We start from the raw sequence: 18,385 nt of genomic DNA, 5'->3' as shown, positions 1-18,385 counted from the left end.
AACAGCAGCACACTTGGCACGTATTCGAAGGGTCCAGTTTCGAGCCCCGGCGAGAGCATTGCTAATTTTTTATGTCTCTCGCTTCAAAAAACAAAACCTAGTGACTCTACAGTGACGCCCGAACAAAAAGATGGTGGATAATGATTCTTTACCACCAGGATGTGGCGACTGGGTCCCCTTATTCCCAGTCACTCTTTAAAAGATGGAGTATATAAAGTATTTTCTCTCTCCTTTCTTCATGCCTTCAAGGTGAAACAATAACACACTCGGTGTGTATTCAAAAAGCACAGGTTCCAGTCCCGGCAAGGGCATTGCTCATTTTTCATGTCTCCTGCTTCAAAAAACCTAATGACTTTGCAATATGAATATTTTGTCTCTTCTTTTCTCTTGAAGTTTCATATGATTCCTCTCTCACTATGTCCATTATCTTCCTTTCTTTCTTTAGATTGTTTGAAAATTAACTGCTAAGTTGTTGGCGAATAACCACTTTTCCTGGCAAATTAAAATATAAGATGGAGTTTAAATGTGATTGTGAGTATTCATGCTTTTTTTTTAAATTTCTGAATTAGATGCAAGATTGTGAGTACTCATGTTTTTTATTTTCTGAATTAGATACGATAAATCAGCAACACCTTAACTTACACAACTTGAATCACCATTCTGTTTTGTACACAGGAAACATGGAAAACAAAACAACCTGTTAGTTATTTTGCATTCCCAAATCCCGGAACATTTTTCATATAAAGTGGATCTGAATTCCCTTTTGAAGTCTATAGTCTTATATTTCATCCCCTGGATATGGTTTAGCAAAGGTGTTGACCTGAGTAATTCTATTTCAGTTTTCCTTTCCATTAAATATATTAAAAAAATCATTGAAAATAGTTATTGCTTTAGTTTCAAAGCACTGACTTTACTAAGCGCCATCTTAACTGTTCACATAAATTTGTAAAAAATATACATAAAAAAATTATAACAATAAGAAAATGGAAAAACAATTAATTAGTCTAATACAGCAAACCAAGGGAGAATTAGGATGGGATAACTGCAAAAGGCGTGAGTCCCGCAAAATTAAGATGTGCAAATGGAATGGTATCAGTGGTAACTTTCCCTTCCTGTTCCTTTGCCTGCTTCTGTCCCTACAACAATAGGACTTCTTCAAGGACATTTCTACGATCGCAGATGCGATCAAGGAGAAACCAAGTGCTCTGCATTTAGTCATCTACAATACAGTACGTTAGCTATTGATTAGCGTATTTAAAAAGGGGAGGAGAAGATCCCTCCTGAAAACTGACAAAAATCTAGATATGTATTTAATGTTATTATATTTTATTTATTAACAAATTTATTTCTTCATTTTTCTTTGGGGGCTCACGTGCACAAATAGAGGAGATGTCGCTGGTCACGAAAGTATAGATGACGAAATGAGTTTAAGAACTGCTGGAAGATTAAAGACTGGCCAATCACAAGTGCAGGTAACTATAGAGCTTAATGTAACACCCAGAAGATCTGGAAAAGATCGACTAAGATCCACAATGAAAAATGAGGATTGTTATTTAGCACTTTCAGCATAGTGGCACAGCTCTGCAGCTTTCTCATAAGCTGTATGCTATCACTGGATCCCATGAGCTACATGCTATCAGTTTCATGGTCTACAGTTGCCCAAAGGCTTCATGAGAGGGATGTATGCCAGAAGACCTGCTGTTTGTGTTCCACTCAATGCCACACACTAGAAGGTGCATTTAGCATGGTGCAGACGATTTTTGGACCAGACTTCAGCAAAGCACCATACTTTTTACAGATGAGTTGAGATTTAGAGATATCATCCCTCCCTTTTTAAGAATGATACCATTCCTCTCTCTTCAAGAAAAAGGATCATTATGGTGGTGGAGATGTAGTGGTTTGGGTAGGCTTTACATTAGACAGCCGCACATCCTTGCATGCATTTCAGAAAGGCTACTTGATTGCTGTCAGGTATAGACACGAAATCTTACAGCCCTATGTTCAACTTCTCAGAGTCGGTCCTGAGTTCCTGTTTATGGATGACAATGCTTGTCCACATATGGTTCAGCTGACTGAACATGGCAATTAATTACAGAGGAAATGAGGATATTAAACATATGGATTGGACAGCCAGATCTCCTGACCTTAAACCTATACAGCATGTCTGGTGCAGTCTTGGGAAGGCAATTTTATCTTTCCCTCCCTCTCTGAGAATCATCCTGTAGTAGAATCATCCTGTAGTTAACAAAAATAAACTGCTTGCTGCAGCAGTGGGACTGACTGCTACAGGGACTCCTCAATAGCTCTTATCCAATATGCCACCACGTTGTGTTAGCTATATGGCTGTGACAGAGAAGCATGCCCCATACTAGACTCATTTCAGTTTGATAACAGGTTGAGGATTTTGGAGATCCCTGTACTTTTGAACTGACTTTGAATGGTCTTTCTCTATTATAAATGTATATTCATACACAATTTCATTCAAATCTGTCCATTAGTTTTTAGAAATTCGACATAATGTGCAAATTCTTTTAGTTTTGCACATGGGTATATTTTCTTTAGACATTTATTTGCAACAATAGAGTTTATCAAAATAATGGAGAATTTTATGAAAATAACTTCAGCCATTCATGGCGAAATACCAGTTGCTCATCTGAGCACCAGTTTTGTAAATACAGCATCTTATGTTTTAGAGTCCCTTTGAGCAAAAATTATAGTAAGTAAAATCTTCATTATGGCTTCAGAAATTAAACAAAAAGATGCATGCACTTATGTATATAATTTAAGTATAAGCACATAAATTCACCTAACTTATACTTCTCAGCAGACATGAATGAAAAAAAATCAAAATTTTTGCTGAAACTGATGGGAAAACTTTAAATAAATAAATAAAATAAAGTTGCTTAACATTTCCTTCAATCTGATATAGTATTTTGTTATCTCTACATAATTTGCTTGTTGCTGTCATCAAATCCTCAAACATATGCTCAAAAAATATGCGAGAGAGAGAGAGAAATCTGAGACTAAATATAGAATATTATTTGAAGGTATGGGTTTGTGAAGATTACCCTCAAATAATTATTCTTGAGGAGCACAAAGAAATTGATAATTTATTGCAAAAGTAACCGATGTAAATAATTTAAAGAGAATGTAGAGGTAAACACACAAGAAATATCAGAGATTACTGATATTATTCATGGAGTAAACTCTAAAATTCAATTCATTCAGCTAACTCTTTAAACTAAACTTTGAGATAACTCAACTGTATTTTTTGTACCTTCTCGAAAAATCGCTTTTATGGCTTTGAAAAAGTGTTTTCCAGAAAGTCACCAAGGACCATTAGAACAGTATCTGCCTAGTTGAACTATTTTCATAATTTAAACAATGTGGAATTTCTAATCACAAAATCTACAATTCTAAACAAAAATAAACACTTACAAAAACAGTACACAGTCACAAATTCAATTATATAAAAATACACTTTAAAATTAGTACTAGCGATACATAATTTTCATACTTACAAAATAGTTGCAATAAATTCAAAATTTACCAGTATTAACAATTAAATGGAAAATATTTTTTAATGAAAATTGGTGAAAATAATTAAAGATAATTTATTTGATTTGTGCGATACCTCACAGTCTAGCAACTTTCTGCTTGCTGTTTGGAATATCTCCTCCCTCTACATATGTTTATTGCCCATATCCCTCCTCCATGCACGTTACTAACTCTACCTGATCCATTCATGTCACAAACTGTAGTGTGTTTTCTTTTGTTTTGTTTTTAAAATTCATAGGTGAATTTAGTGACCATAAATTTTTATCACTATAAAATGAAAATAGTTGAGGAAATAAAGAAGTCTGTACAGGAGGGTTTGGATTTAAACAACACACTTAAATAACAAACATGACAATACTTAAAGACAACTATTGTGTTTAAACATTGTAATGTTCACTTATAAGATCAGGGGGGAAAATAATGAAACATGACCAGAGCTAATCATTTAAAGAAGAAAAATACATCCACACCAATCCCATATGAGATTACGCAGCAGACCACAACTGTCGATAGTTTTGAAATTAAATATGCTAAAATTGTGGCATTTATGCTTAAGTTTTACAGTACAAAGTCCAAAATCCAGACCTCCGAATCACTAACAACTTTTTTTAATTAAAAATTTTTTAATAATTTTTTGTATGCTTTACCTTATGAATTAGATATTGCTTCATAATAATAAAATATGTGGAGATTCTATATTCTTGATTTTACTTCGACACTAAAAAAATACTTCTATATTGAAAAACATTCATTTATTGGCAAAAATCTATATAATTTATAATTTAGTGCTGTAGCTGTCTTTTTGCTTGGCATACATCTCAAACCAAAACAACATTGATTTTGCACCTACTGAATAATTTATATCAAATGATGCAGGAATAAAGCAGCTTCCAAACATTTTTGCTGAATAGAATCCTGTCCCACTTAATAATCCAATATTAGTGTTGGGTGCAAAACCCACATAATTTGAACAATTCTTGAGAGTAAATGACATATTAAAGAGCATACTTTTCAAAATTATCTGTAATAATTTACAAGTCAAACAACAAAAAACAACGTTATATTTTCAAATTTTCACAGGACTAGTTTCGACAGTTTTACTGAACCATCAATTTCTTGTAAGAAGGTTGATATAAAATTTATTTTTGATATATTTTTACTGAAAGATGAGATATGATCAAAACTGTCAAACTATTAAACATAGTTTCATATTTCCTTAGTTTGAAACTACATGCTACATATACAATATAGGTATAATGTATATAAGAAATTTTGTTTTTATGGAAAAAAGCAAAAAATCAATCTAGATACAGTCAAGTTTCAACAAGCCAAAACTGAAGGAACACACCTTTCAAAAAACAAATATTGAAAAAATCACTTCTGACTCAGTATCAATTTCTTATAGTATGTTCCAATATTCACATTAATTTATTTCAAATTTCTAATTTCGACAATCATTCCATCAAAAATTTTGATTAACTGATGTTCAAGTAATTGAATTTTATTATATATTCACAGCATGGCAATAAAGTAATCACAGTAAAAAAACAGAAACATTGCAGAGTTGCAGATGGGAAGAAACGTGGCAGGACAGGAAGTTGCCTCAATGCAACTACTTAATACAAAGTGACAGGTAATTAAAGAAGACTTATAGAAGTCTGTTTCAACACAGCTTTAAGGGTAGAATGTCGCATTCCTTCTATCTCTTTCATGTCAGGAAATACTTTTCTTTGAAACTGAATTTTGTGAAGTGAAAATAATGATAGGGAGAGAAATCTAGAGAACATACTGAATGACTAAGTACCACATATTTATTTTCAGAATAGAATGCTTCTACAAAGCAGTTATTGACAAGTGGGTTTGATGTAGTTGATTATGGCAAAGCACATTAGGGCCATTTACCTAAGGGGAGCAATGCCTTCTTGGACCTTTTTAAGGCAAACCAGCTTGTATGCATGTTACACATGGAAACAACTAAAAAAATGACCATGCAGCCAGCCCGTTTGAATGGATTTGAAACCAGGGTGGAACTACCAGTGTTGGCGATTTTACCACTTGGGCATTAATGAGCTATATTGGCAGATGGGAAGATGGATTATCTTGCAATACGAAGGTTTCTGATTGCCGTCTAAATCTGTTTATCTTCTCATGGTGAATAATGCAGGAAGATAATCATCCCGTCTTTAGTCTAGATTCAAAAAACACCAAGTGAATATAAGAATAGCAAATGTAACAATGTTCATTTGCACTACAGCTTGGTACTTTAGAAACTATTTGTGTTGACAAAGCTTCGCTGTTTGTGCTAAGAATATAATAATAGTTTCAATAGGGTTGCTATTACAACTGGAAACAAGCTAAAATCCTGCAGATTCTACAAGACAGCAAGTTATTACTATATCATGAACAACTCATACAGAAGAAAATTTAAATATTTTTATTTTACTCTTAGTTTGAACATAAATGCACAACTTATTCTACAGATGAAATTTCCACAAACTGTGAATATCTTAAATTTATAGAACATGTAATTAAGTTTGAATATTGATAACATAATCTAAGACTACACATTAAATAAAGCCGGCTCATTTATTTTACTGGTGCATATTTAAAGCAATGAACAGCAAGCATACTAAAGTGAGAATATAATTTTTAAATAGAGCAGAATAAAATTACTAACAGCAAAACAAGATTTCCAGAATCAAATCAAGTCAAACAAATCATGGAGAATGGGCTAACTACATAGAAGACTTCATGGATTTTTCCATCAGGAATGTAAATACCAGCAGTTTTTTCTTAAAAGCTTCTACAAAAGCATCCATCCCCATAAGCAGATGGTCATTGCATTCTTTGCCGTAATCCAATCCAATTCTTGGAGATTTAATAGTGAGTTGGAATGCCTTATTTCAAAGCAAATAACACCTTTTTAATATTATTGCAATTTATCTCATGACAGCAAAGGCTCAAAAAACAGTAATTTGTATTTCGTACTCTTTTGGAACAAATACAAAGATTTTCATTTTTGAGTTTTTATTGATGCTTGGAAATTGCAATCTTTGTAATATGAAAATTATATATACACTAACTATTGCCTAAAATGTAACAGACAAATAAATATAAACAATACATAACATAAAAATGTGCAAAACAATTATACAACTATCAAATATTTACAGAACTTTACACATACAAAAACACATATGTGGATACTATTCCGTTTTGAGGACCGTAAAAAATTGCAGCGAAAATGTATGTGCGAAAGTGCCAAATCTAGTAAACATGCCAATTTAACACACGCCAAATCTAGCATACACGTTTGTTTTCAAATGAGTAAGTTTAGATAGTTTCTACATTTTGAAAGACGCCACTGAAATATTAGTTTAATTTTTAAATCCTTTTTTGATATCCTATGGATTTAATAATTTGGGAATTGCCCGTGACGAAAAGTGTCCTACAGAATTTTTCAGAGAAAATTAAATTTTCATATAAATTAAAACAATGATCTTTAGATAGTTATTTACTATTACACTTCCTTTCTTGCGTTAGGGTTGCCGCAATTATTTTTGCAGCACTGGCATCAACAATAGTTTGGCGATTTTTAAGGTCCTCAAAACGGAATAGTACCCATATGTGTATATATATATTACCTTCAGGCACTTTTTCACAATTAAAGGCACTTTTTGGTACTTCAAGAAATAATACGACTCAAAATCCTGCAAAACAGATTCCAAATGAATATTATCACAGACCGTATAATCTTGGATAGGAAAATTTATTTCACATCTCAAGGCATCTGCAGCTTGAGTAAACCTAATAAACATAGTGAAATTTAAATTACATATCTATGAATATTATGATATTTTATTATTACTAATCAGACTCAATTCTTAAAGTTTTTTAAAGTTCTACTACATGCAATCAGTGTAAATGTGTATCTATATTTGTTTTTCAAGAAGAAGCATAAAGCATAACTATATACATATATATATATATAATAGGAAGAAATATTGTAGAGAGCTCGCTAAAAAGGTTACCAGGAGCTGTGGCTCCAAGAAATAGTTCAATGCAGTATTTTTTTAAAAATATTAACATGGAAGTAATTTTTAAAAATATTAACATGAAAAAAACAGCCTACAAGCGATATAAAATACAGAACATAAAACTGTTAAAATCAATTGTTGGAAACATGTGAATGCACAAAAAAAAAGAGCAAAACCTATCGATGTGGTATGTGAAAAGTTAACACAAATAAAAAAAAACTGATCGACGGAACAAGTTTAACTTTTCACATATCACATCGATAGGTTTTGCTCTTTTTCTTTGTGCATTCACATGTTTCCAACAATTGATTTTAACAGTTTTATGTTCTGTATTTTATATCACATGTAGGCTGTTTTTTCCATGTTAATATTTTTAAAAATTACTTCCATGTTAATATTTTTAAAAAAATACTGCATTGAACTATTTCTTGGAGCCACAGTTCCTGGTAACTTTTTAGTGAGCTCTCTACAATATTTCTTCCTATTATTTCATATTTTTGCAGCATTTTGCGCAAAATTTTTAAGACCAAATAAGTCTTACCACACTTTACTTATTAGCTTTTCAATTACATATATATATATATATATATATATATATATATATATATACTGAAAGATAACATTTATAAACATATAAACATGATACATGAAAATTTAGAACTTAAAATTACACAGCAGTGGTGCCCAACCTTTGGCCTCTCATTAGCACATTTTGGCCTATCGCAAACACATTTCCAAAACATCAACATTTTTGTTAAACATATTTCCAATCTTATGTGGTACTTCTGAAATATTAATTTCAGCAAATGGGTTTGAGATGAATAATAATATTGTTTGAACTTTATGGAAATCAGAGAAGCGGAGTTCAAAATTATTTTTCAGTTCATTTAAGTTTCCCGAATATTTCTCTGTTTCAATTGCCTTGTGGTTATTAATATGGCTTGATAAATTCTGAAAATGGGTGAAATTTTTTTCTTTCATCTGATTTAGCCACAAATTTAACTTTATCTGAAAAGCAATTACAATCCCAGTCAATTGAAAAAGGGTTTTTTCTTTTCCCTAGAGATCTTCATTCAGTTTGTTCAGTTTAGCTGTTATATCCGTGAGAAAATACAAATCGGATAACCAATTATTATCGACCAATTCTTTATAACTTTCATTTCCGGATTTCAAAAACTGCTGTACTGGCGAAAGAAGTTTTATAAATTGTTGAAGTACTTTTCCCCTGTTGAGCCATCTAACATCGGAATGAAGCAATAAGATTTCATGTTCGCTATCAAATTCATCAGTCAGCAATCAATTATTTTATAACATCTTCCAAGATAACTTTTATGACAATAAATACTTAGTGTATTTTAACAATTAAGAAATACAAATGAATGGTTATTTTTAAAATATTTTTTGTTCATCCTAATCAGGCTGGCGAGCACCACAAGGTTGGGCACCGCTGTTGTACTGCATCAGATCAGTTCACATTTAGAAAATTATATATTTTAAAACATGGCAAACTTATTTATACTGAGAGTAAAGCTTCAGAAAACAAATTATGGGGGAAGGGGGAAGAAAATTGAATAAGTAAAGGTTTTCTTCCTAAAAAGCTAAACTTACCATATTGCTGAAATCAGCAGCAAGAAAACAAATCAAACATCTTTGAACAACATAAAGCTTAAAAAAAAAGAAAAAGGGGATAAAATTATAAAAAGAAGCAAAATTCATATTGCATAGTTAGAAAAAAAATAATAAATAACAGAGCAAAATATTTGTTTTAGAATTAAAAAATATTACCTACAAATCCAATTAAACTTACTGATTTATATTTCAGCTGATGGATTTCCAATGAGACGCATTAAAAAATAAGACTGATACAACTTTGGAAAATGAGATATCTGGACACTGACCAATACCACTTTCAGATGAAATGCTAAAGAATAAATACTACTAAAGCTGATCAATAGTGAAATGTTGATGTTAATGCAAACGAGTTTGGTATAATCACAATACTATTGTTCAGTATCTACATGTCACTGATAAAGTGAAAAGGTTTGGCACATGAGTTCAAAATAATGACAAGGCACACCTTTCAGTACCTTCAGATTATCATGAAAATTATCGCCCCATGAAAGGCCACCAACTCATTTGTCACTTTGTAAAGTAACAAAAATGATTTGTTTGGCTATCATAATGCCGTCAACATATCATTACAGCTCCAATTCTACACTGAAGTGCCACATTTGATGAAAATTGGCTGCAGCAATGACAAGTACAATCAGCAAAGTGAGTAGACCCTGAACAACAATAAAGAAATCAACTCAAATTGATGCTTTGTTCTCCTCACTCACAAAAGATGTCATTGCTTTTATGATAACCTAGTGTTAAAGTGATTCATTACAGTGCTGAGCTGAATGTCACTTTATCTTCAGGCATCCAAGAATAGTCAAAGTGAGCACTTTACTTTGCAGGACAGCACAATCACAAAACACAGCTTCCTCAGGTTATAAAGCTATTAAGATTTTTAAAATCAAGAAACCTGAAAAACTATGTCTTCACTGGGATTTGAACTACAGATATTCTAAGTGCTAACTGGAAGAGTTACGGTTTATTTTGCAAGAGCATGCATTGAAGGATACAATAATTTCCTATAATAATATTTACTTACACATTGTACAAAAGACTCTCAGAGAATAGCAGTATTAAAGGCACAACCACCTGTCATATTCCAGAAACTGATTTTCAACTGATTACCATCTGTTCTCCCATCTAGACTACTTTTTAACCAGGGTTTGTACACATTTCTTGAAATGAAAATAAGGACTGTTAAAGACCTTTAAGGACCATCAATGATAAAATTTAAAAACCTGTCAGTAAATAGAACTGAATAAATTAATGCAATTATCTATGCAACTGCCTTCTTTTGCAATATTACTTTTAGAATAAAACAGAAGTATGTGCTATGCATCATTATTATTAAACATAGTCTAATATTTAACATACAAGAAACAAGTTTGACTATAAAACCCTCTCTCTAAAAGTTTTCAAGTAGTTAACATTAAATTACAAACATAACTTTTTGAAACATTTACATTTCACACTAATATGCAAGTAGGATAAATTAAAGGAACAACAGGGTTCATAGTCACATTTTAGTTAAAAAAATAAGCACCTATAAGCACTTTTCAAGCACATTTTAAGAAACAAAATAAGCACCTGTCTAATTACATTATACACAACTGCATAACCTTAAAAATTAGACTCGTAATTTAAAATATGAGAAATGCAGTATTTATTAAGAGAGAATAAGCATTACCTCAACCATAGAAAATAATTACTTTTTTTTTTTTTAATTTTAAATAACAGTTCAATTTACAGAACTAGTTTACAATGAGAGAAAAAAAAAACTATGCAGAACTAAACTATATTACAAGATTTAATGATGGAATTTCAGTTCAAGATAGAGAAAATAAATAATAATAAGGCATATTTATTCTATTCGCTTGGAACTTAATAATAAATACAATTTATTTTTTCACTCATATTGATATTAAACTAATTTAAATCTAAATTCTGAACATTTTCTAAATTTTCATCGTATATCAGTTTTCCCTTAACAGATATTGCAAGCAAAGTAATTTAAGTAAAAAGAGGAACATTTCTGAAATCAGAAGACAGAAATTTGCTTCATGCAGTCATCCTTTAACAGTAAAAGCTTAACTACCCGCATACTTGAAAACTGGCGAATATTCGGACAGTCGAGCGTAACTTGAAAAAGAGAAGCGGACGGGGGGATAGACTAGCCGTTCTTTAGATTTTTCCATTAAATAAATGCATTTGACAATTCGATATGTGTATCATATAAAAACAAACCAATGAAACATAAAAATATTCTGCTTTGCAAGCACAATAAAACTCTTTTACGTGTTCATAAACAAATCTCGGAACCGAACATCAAAATTAATTATCTCTGCAAAATATTGCAAACGTTATTGCGCAATACGTGTGCCGTAATTCTTCCCTACATGATATTACGCAATCGGATTCAACAGCTGCCGGTATTGGGAGAATAAAAAACTAAATAAAGGAAACGAAAGGATTGGATTGGATTATTCAGTTATGGCAAAGCACACGAGGGCTATCTGCCTGAAGGGAGGGATGCCTTCGTGGAGGGCTTTCTAAGGGAAACTGGCTCGTATACACGTTAAACATGGGGAAAACCACGAAAACGCCCATGCAGCCAGCCCGTTCACGGGATTCGAACTACCAGTGTTCAGCGTCTAAAGGAAAAGAAAGAGACTTACCAATCTGGGGTGTTTTTCATTCTAATTTTCAACAGACTGCGTTAAATTTCCGGAATAGAATCATTCTTCGCTTGGGTTGGTAGACTGCAAAACTTTTAGTCCTATTCAATCCAGATTGGAAAGTGACCAAAAAAAAAAAAAAAAAAAAAAAGAGAGAGAGAGAGAGAGAGTCCGTTGCTTGTTTTGCAGCGAACTGTAACAGTTTCAATATTCGAGATTTTGCGGAGAAAGAGCAGAACCTCCCAACCTTCGTACTGTATAATGTATTGGCCAAAAAAATGAAATTATTTTGACTATTCGATTATTTTCCCTTTATTTAAGCCATTCCGACTATTATTCCTTAGAAAGCTAATCTGTGTTAAAACACAACCATTTTTGGAAGTTTACTATACTTCAGCAGTTACTGCAACTATGTTATTATAAACATTCATACATATGCTCATAATATAAGCATAACCATCATAATAAACACAAATATGAACTGACCAAGCAGAACGAGAATGCAAATTATTAAGATCTTAAGATCTTGATAGAAATTCAAACGTGTGTAGTATTTAGGCAGGAGGAAAAGAATGCCAAATATACCGGAATTTTCTACTGCTTTCGCAATTCTTTGACCAACTGAACGACGGACACCTGTCTGTACTCTCTGCGCACACCAAAGGTTATGTTCATGCAGAGAAAGAGGGAAAAGCTATTTCCAGGAGTATGATTCACCATCTGACATTCTTTGTTAGGAAGAAAAGTTGTTTATTTAGTTTCGGCTTTGGTACGGGGAAAAATAGCGCGTTCGTTTTAAAAAAAGCACTAAACGCAAAAAATAAGCACTAAAAACAAAAAAATAAGGGCATTAAAGAATAAGCACCTATAAGGGCATTTATATTTTATTTTCAAATATAAGGACTTATACGCACTTATAAGGACCGCTACGAACCCTGAACAACTGTAAAAAGGTGCTTGGGCTAATTGAATTAAGTGAAGGCTAATGACGGTTGATTGATAGATAGATCAAGATCAGTGTTAGAAGTCAATCTTCACAACACTGAAATATACAAAAATTTTGTACCCAAACCCATGCAGACATGAAAAGAAATGCAAAGGGTGCTTCATATTCTAAATTTCAAAGACTGTATGAGTAGTAGGGTAGAATTTTCCTATGTAAAAGGTTAAATATATCATTGAGAAGGCATCTAACAGAATGCAAGCAGCAGTGTGCAACTGGGAGAATGGAACAGACACTGACATAGGTTTACATGGATTTAAGAGCAGCCAAAAGTGTCATGTTAAGAATCTGGTAATGGTTTAAGACACTGTTGACATATGCAGACAAATAGGTCAGGACCAAAAAGCACCACAACAGATTAGCCATTTAGGACCATTATTTAGCAATGAATTCTAAAAGAAATAGACAAATGGCAACTTCCTCCTAATGAACGATGATGCTCATCATATTCGGCTAGTACATTACTTTGAGAGCAAAGGAATCTAGCAGATGGACTGCACCAGGAGACTAACTTGCATCACTGCAGCTCCCACTTAGCATTTTCCTGGAACTTCAAGGCATTGTTCACCAAGAATGCATTTTGTTACTGCAGTAACTCATGGCTATCTAATGCACCAGTCATAAAACCAAACACCTTATTATTATTTTTCCCCCTGTTTAGCTTTAAAAAGTTATAACACCACCTTTTCCCTACTTCACTTCATATCACATTTCCTGTTTCCTATGCAAATTTTTATTGAAATTAAGACCAAAATACCTAAAGATTCTAAAGACTATACAAATCCTGTTGCTACAATAATAATAATAATAATAATAATAATAATAATAATAATTGCTGATGACGAAGAGGTATAGCATGCAGTTGATAACTTCTTCATTTCACAGAATCTTACCTTCTTTTGCCATGAAGTCCAGTCACTGCTGGATTCCTTGCCAAAATGTATAACGTCAAAGGAGATTAGCTCTGATTAATATTTTTGATTCCATCCACATAGCATTTGAAAGAGACATATTTCAATCACACCAATTCAATAATTACAGCTAGTTTTTTTTTATAGCTAGTAAATTTTCTTACTTAGCTAGTTGATAAATTTTACAACTGAAAATAACTCCAAATTCTGTGACAAGAATAACTTCAAATTTTATGACATGAAAAATAGCAAGTTAAAAATATAGCAAAATAAAATTATCATTAAAAATAATGTTAATCATTCACCCGAATTCTTCCAAATAACTGTGAATTAATATAAGAAGTGCTTTCCTTCTAAAAGTTTTCTTCTGTTCTTCCTAAATATAAAAACATACAAAATTAAAGAATAACCCATGTTGAGGAATAAAATATATAATATAAATAATCTTGTAAACACTTTTTTATCACAGAAAATTATCATGTAGTATCATATAATTTTCAAAAGATTAAGATTAAAAAAAAAATCAAGTTGTAAATATATAAAATGTTTAATTTGAAAAAATATAACTGATATAAAACTTTTAGCTTAACATCAAATTTAAAGTTATACATTTTCAAGTGAATCTGAGAATGAAATTATGACTAAGATACCATCTGCAGTATCATTTAAGAAAATAACAGAAGGAATTATATTTGTATCATTAATGATAGAGTTTGTAATTGTCGAACACATATAAGAGATAAAAATATAGCATCATGCTAATTACACTAATCATATTAAATGGAAAAGATTACAAAACAATTAATATACATTAAATTGATATAAAATTTTAATTTAGCTGTTAAATAATAAAACACAACTGCTTGTAATGGTATTAATTTTTTTTTTTTTTTTTACTCCTAAAATACTGTAGGGATAAGTTAGGTTATTTCTGTACAGCAAAGCTTATGGGGGCTTTGCATAAAGAAGGGATGCCTTTGTAGAGACCCTTCTAAGAGAAAGTGAATCATATTCATGTTACACAAGGTAGAAACCACCACTGTAACAGATAAAAAAGGTGAATGTTGGTAATTTGACTCAGATATGAAATATAGCAGACATGCTGTCTGCATGGACAGTTTCCTTTGGAAAATCCTCCATCAGTGATAGAAACTGGTTATAATCAATCAAAACCAACAGAAAATGGTAACTATCAGCAGAAATTAAAAAAAATAATAATAAATAAATAAATAAAAATAAAAAATATTTAAAATGTTTTATTAATTAGTAATAATTACTAACCTTTTAAATTAACTTAAATCCATAAAAATAAGATATATTCTAATACTATATTACTTTAATAAAAACATAACTCTAATAAACAAAACAAGTGTAAATGCAGTTAATTTCCAAGACAGAAGAGATACAAGCCAAAATAAAACATAAAATTAACAAAGCAGCAACCTTGTACAGTCAAAAGTCGTTAATTCGGACACCCATAATCCGGAATGATCTATAATCCGGACCTCAAAAGCTAAAATCTTTCCGCATTGACGCATGCGCATAGGCGTTTTAGGCGTGCGCGCAAGACATTTACGACTGCGCAAGCGCAGAATACGTTTTCGCGTGCGCGTTTAATGTAAAACGAACGGTATAAGCTAAAATTATCTAATTATCTATTTCAGTTAATGTTGATGATTGCGTTGTTCCTTAATCTTCGAATTGGATCCGGCTTATTATTTTTTGCAGACTGTAAGAGCAATTTTATAAAAGTAAGCTTGAACTTTCGATGATGTCAAATAGAATTTAGGATGCTGGAGCTCCCCCGAAAAAAAAACCCCGAATTGCTATAAAAAATGGATAAAGGCATATCCTTTGTTTATCTAACCGTTCCGACATCTGTTTATCAATTTCACGCTGCTCTGCGCAGGGGGGAGAGACTTCGCGGCGCGCTATGAACTGGAAGTTGATCTGTCAGCACTATCGTTATCTTCAGGGCAGATGTTTTTATTTTATTCGGCTTATAATTCCTTATTAAATGTAGTATTTAATCTCGATGTACTCCGTCTTTGATATGATTTAAATCAAATTTCTCGTCATTATAAATATCACGAATACAAATCAAATAGTTTTCTGGTTGCAATTTTCTAATTTCGGCTATGCGTAGGGTATGCTTTACGCATGCGCGCGTTGAAAGAAATGTTTAATAAAGTAAACAAATAAATATTAAGCTTCTTTTTTTGTGAATTTTGATACAAATTTGATAAATGATAATAAAGAGATAACAATTGGTCATTATTTTATAAATTACAGTTTCATATTTTTAATTTTATAATTTCTGCATGCCATCTTACCAGATTTAAACTTATGATCTATAATCCGGAAAAATCGATAATCCGGAATCGTCGAAGTCCCGACGAGTCCGGATTAAAGACTTTTGACTGTATTTGACATAGATTTTAGTTAAGACTCGTCCCTCGTAAACAAGTAAAGTCCCTATTCATCAGCAGACAAGAAAACTGTAATGAAAAGAAAACTATGGTTGTATTTATACCAATCGGAGTAATGCAACCGAGAAGATATCACCACCTGTTGGCAGAAATAGTAAAGAAAATTTAAAAAATTAAAGTAATAGATTTTTAAAAGCATTAGGAAAGACTGGATTGGAATTAAAGTCATTAACCAAACAAGATAAATCTTTATGATTTATGAAAGCAAAAAGCTTCAAGAAAATAAAGTTCACCAATGGAAGCATTTTGGATAATTTTTGCAGCCCAAAGTCAAAACTATGATTAAATTTCCAACTATGATTAACTATTGAAGACTTCTTAATTTCGTCTTTTTGGACATAAAGATTCATGTTCTTTGATGCAAAACTTTGGTGTTCTTTTAGTCCGGCTGATATATGCAAAACCACATTGAGAAGATATGCTATAAATTCTCCAAGAATTAGTGGAATCTTTAAGAATCTTAATTTTATTGGTGGGTGAGAAAATTATTTGAAAACTAAACTTCTGGAGAATACAATCAGTTTTGTAACTTACAAAAGAATAAAATGGAAGCATAATAAGGTTATTAATGATATTTTTATAGCAAAATGCTTTCCCCGATAGCAATATGAAAAAATTTTAAAGGCTTTATCAATGAGCACAGGAGAAAATCCTCCGTGAATTGCAACTGATTTTAAATAATGGAGTTTATTAGCCCTCAAAGGTTCTGAAGAATAAACTTTGAGAGTATGAAAAGTAAACGGTAAACAACAAGGGGACCATTTATTGCTTAGTCAAGTGACATGACTTAGCATAGGGAGGCAAACAGAAAAGGATTTATGGTAAATAATAGTGCTGAAATAAGATTCATTACCGATTATATATAAAAATACCAAGGGAGGGTATTGTCAGATTCAGTTTTAAAAGTGAACTGGATGGCTAGATCAATCGCATTTATGGGGTTAATGTTCTTTACTACCATCAAAAAGTGTGAAAGTGTTGTCTACATAGCGAATCCAGAGACAAAAAAGTAGTTTTTGAAATAACTTGACCTCAAAATAGTGTCTGAAAATGTCAGCAAATATAGGAACGAGAGGATTACCCACAGCTAATCATTCAGTTTGGCAATAATATTCCTTTTAGGAAACGAAGTGGGTATTTCAAAGAGACTTTACTAAGAGAAATTAAGTTTTTTCCATTTTAGTATGTATGAAATGGAATTCTCTTAGTTTCAATGCATTTTAGTGCTCTTTTAACTGGAACATTAGTAAACAGTGTTTTAACATCAAAAGAAACCATAACGGAACACAGGGGAGAAATATCTAAGTTTATTGATGATTTCAAAAGTTTTTTTTTACCATGTGAATATTGTTAGAAACTAAATATTTGGCCAAAGAATATGATAAATCCTGAGCAAGGAAATATAGGTCCAAAAGGAATTCCAATTTTATGGACTTTGGGGAAAGCATAAAACCTAGCACATTTAGCAATAGGTAGAATGACTGATTTTTTAAACTGACTTGGGAGTATGTGTGAAGATTTACATTTGTTTTAATGTTTGTTTGGTCAGAATTTGAAAAATCTTTATGACTTCAAAGTTTCTTCATTATTCTAGATCTACTACATATGCTTCAACATCTATCTGCATCATTCTCAAAACAACATCATCATTTATATGCAAACATAAATTATGGCTAAACGTTTTTAATCTAAAAATATATTTCTCTGTATTATTTCCTATACTACTATTAGTTATTTTGTGAGTTTGTCCATTACTGCCACTTATTACTTTCTGTCATGCTATTTTTAACTAAGTATAACCTGTGGTTTTAACCACTTTGGCAGAAACTTGCTAGCCCTATCCTAGGTAGATTGTCCTCATGTGTTTTGTCATAATTAAATAAACAAGTTAACAAGCCTAGAATATTGTTCTAACATGCAAGTAAAAGACAACTGTTTGTTGTTAACATATATATTTCTAATATATATTTAAAATCAATAAATCTCTTTACATAATTTATTATACTTGAACATAAAAAATCAAATAATAATTATCTTTGGTAATTTCTTGTTAAAGCAGCAACAATGCTTTAATTACATTAGTGACATTTGAAAT

At 31.6% G+C, this 18,385-nt stretch overlaps 1 protein-coding gene across 1 annotated transcript in view; it reads right to left on the bottom strand.

Moving 5' to 3' along the window:
- The window catches only part of LOC118188008 (katanin p60 ATPase-containing subunit A-like 2), a 102,536-nt gene that overhangs the window by 70,021 nt on the left and 14,130 nt on the right, over positions 1-18,385 (bottom strand). The window contains exons 2-3 of the mRNA XM_085817809.1: positions 14,107-14,177; positions 7,203-7,365 (exon numbers count right to left, since the gene is read on the bottom strand). Of these exons, the coding sequence (XP_085673935.1) occupies positions 7,203-7,365; positions 14,107-14,177 (234 nt within the window). The remainder of the gene's footprint in view (positions 1-7,202; positions 7,366-14,106; positions 14,178-18,385) is intronic.

Source organism: Stegodyphus dumicola, chromosome 5 (genome assembly GCF_044657685.1).
Source record: "Stegodyphus dumicola isolate Sdum_Otavi_A_Nest chromosome 5, ASM4465768v1".
Taxonomy (NCBI): Eukaryota; Metazoa; Arthropoda; class Arachnida; order Araneae; family Eresidae; genus Stegodyphus; species Stegodyphus dumicola.
This window is presented reverse-complemented; position numbering and strand designations above follow the sequence as displayed.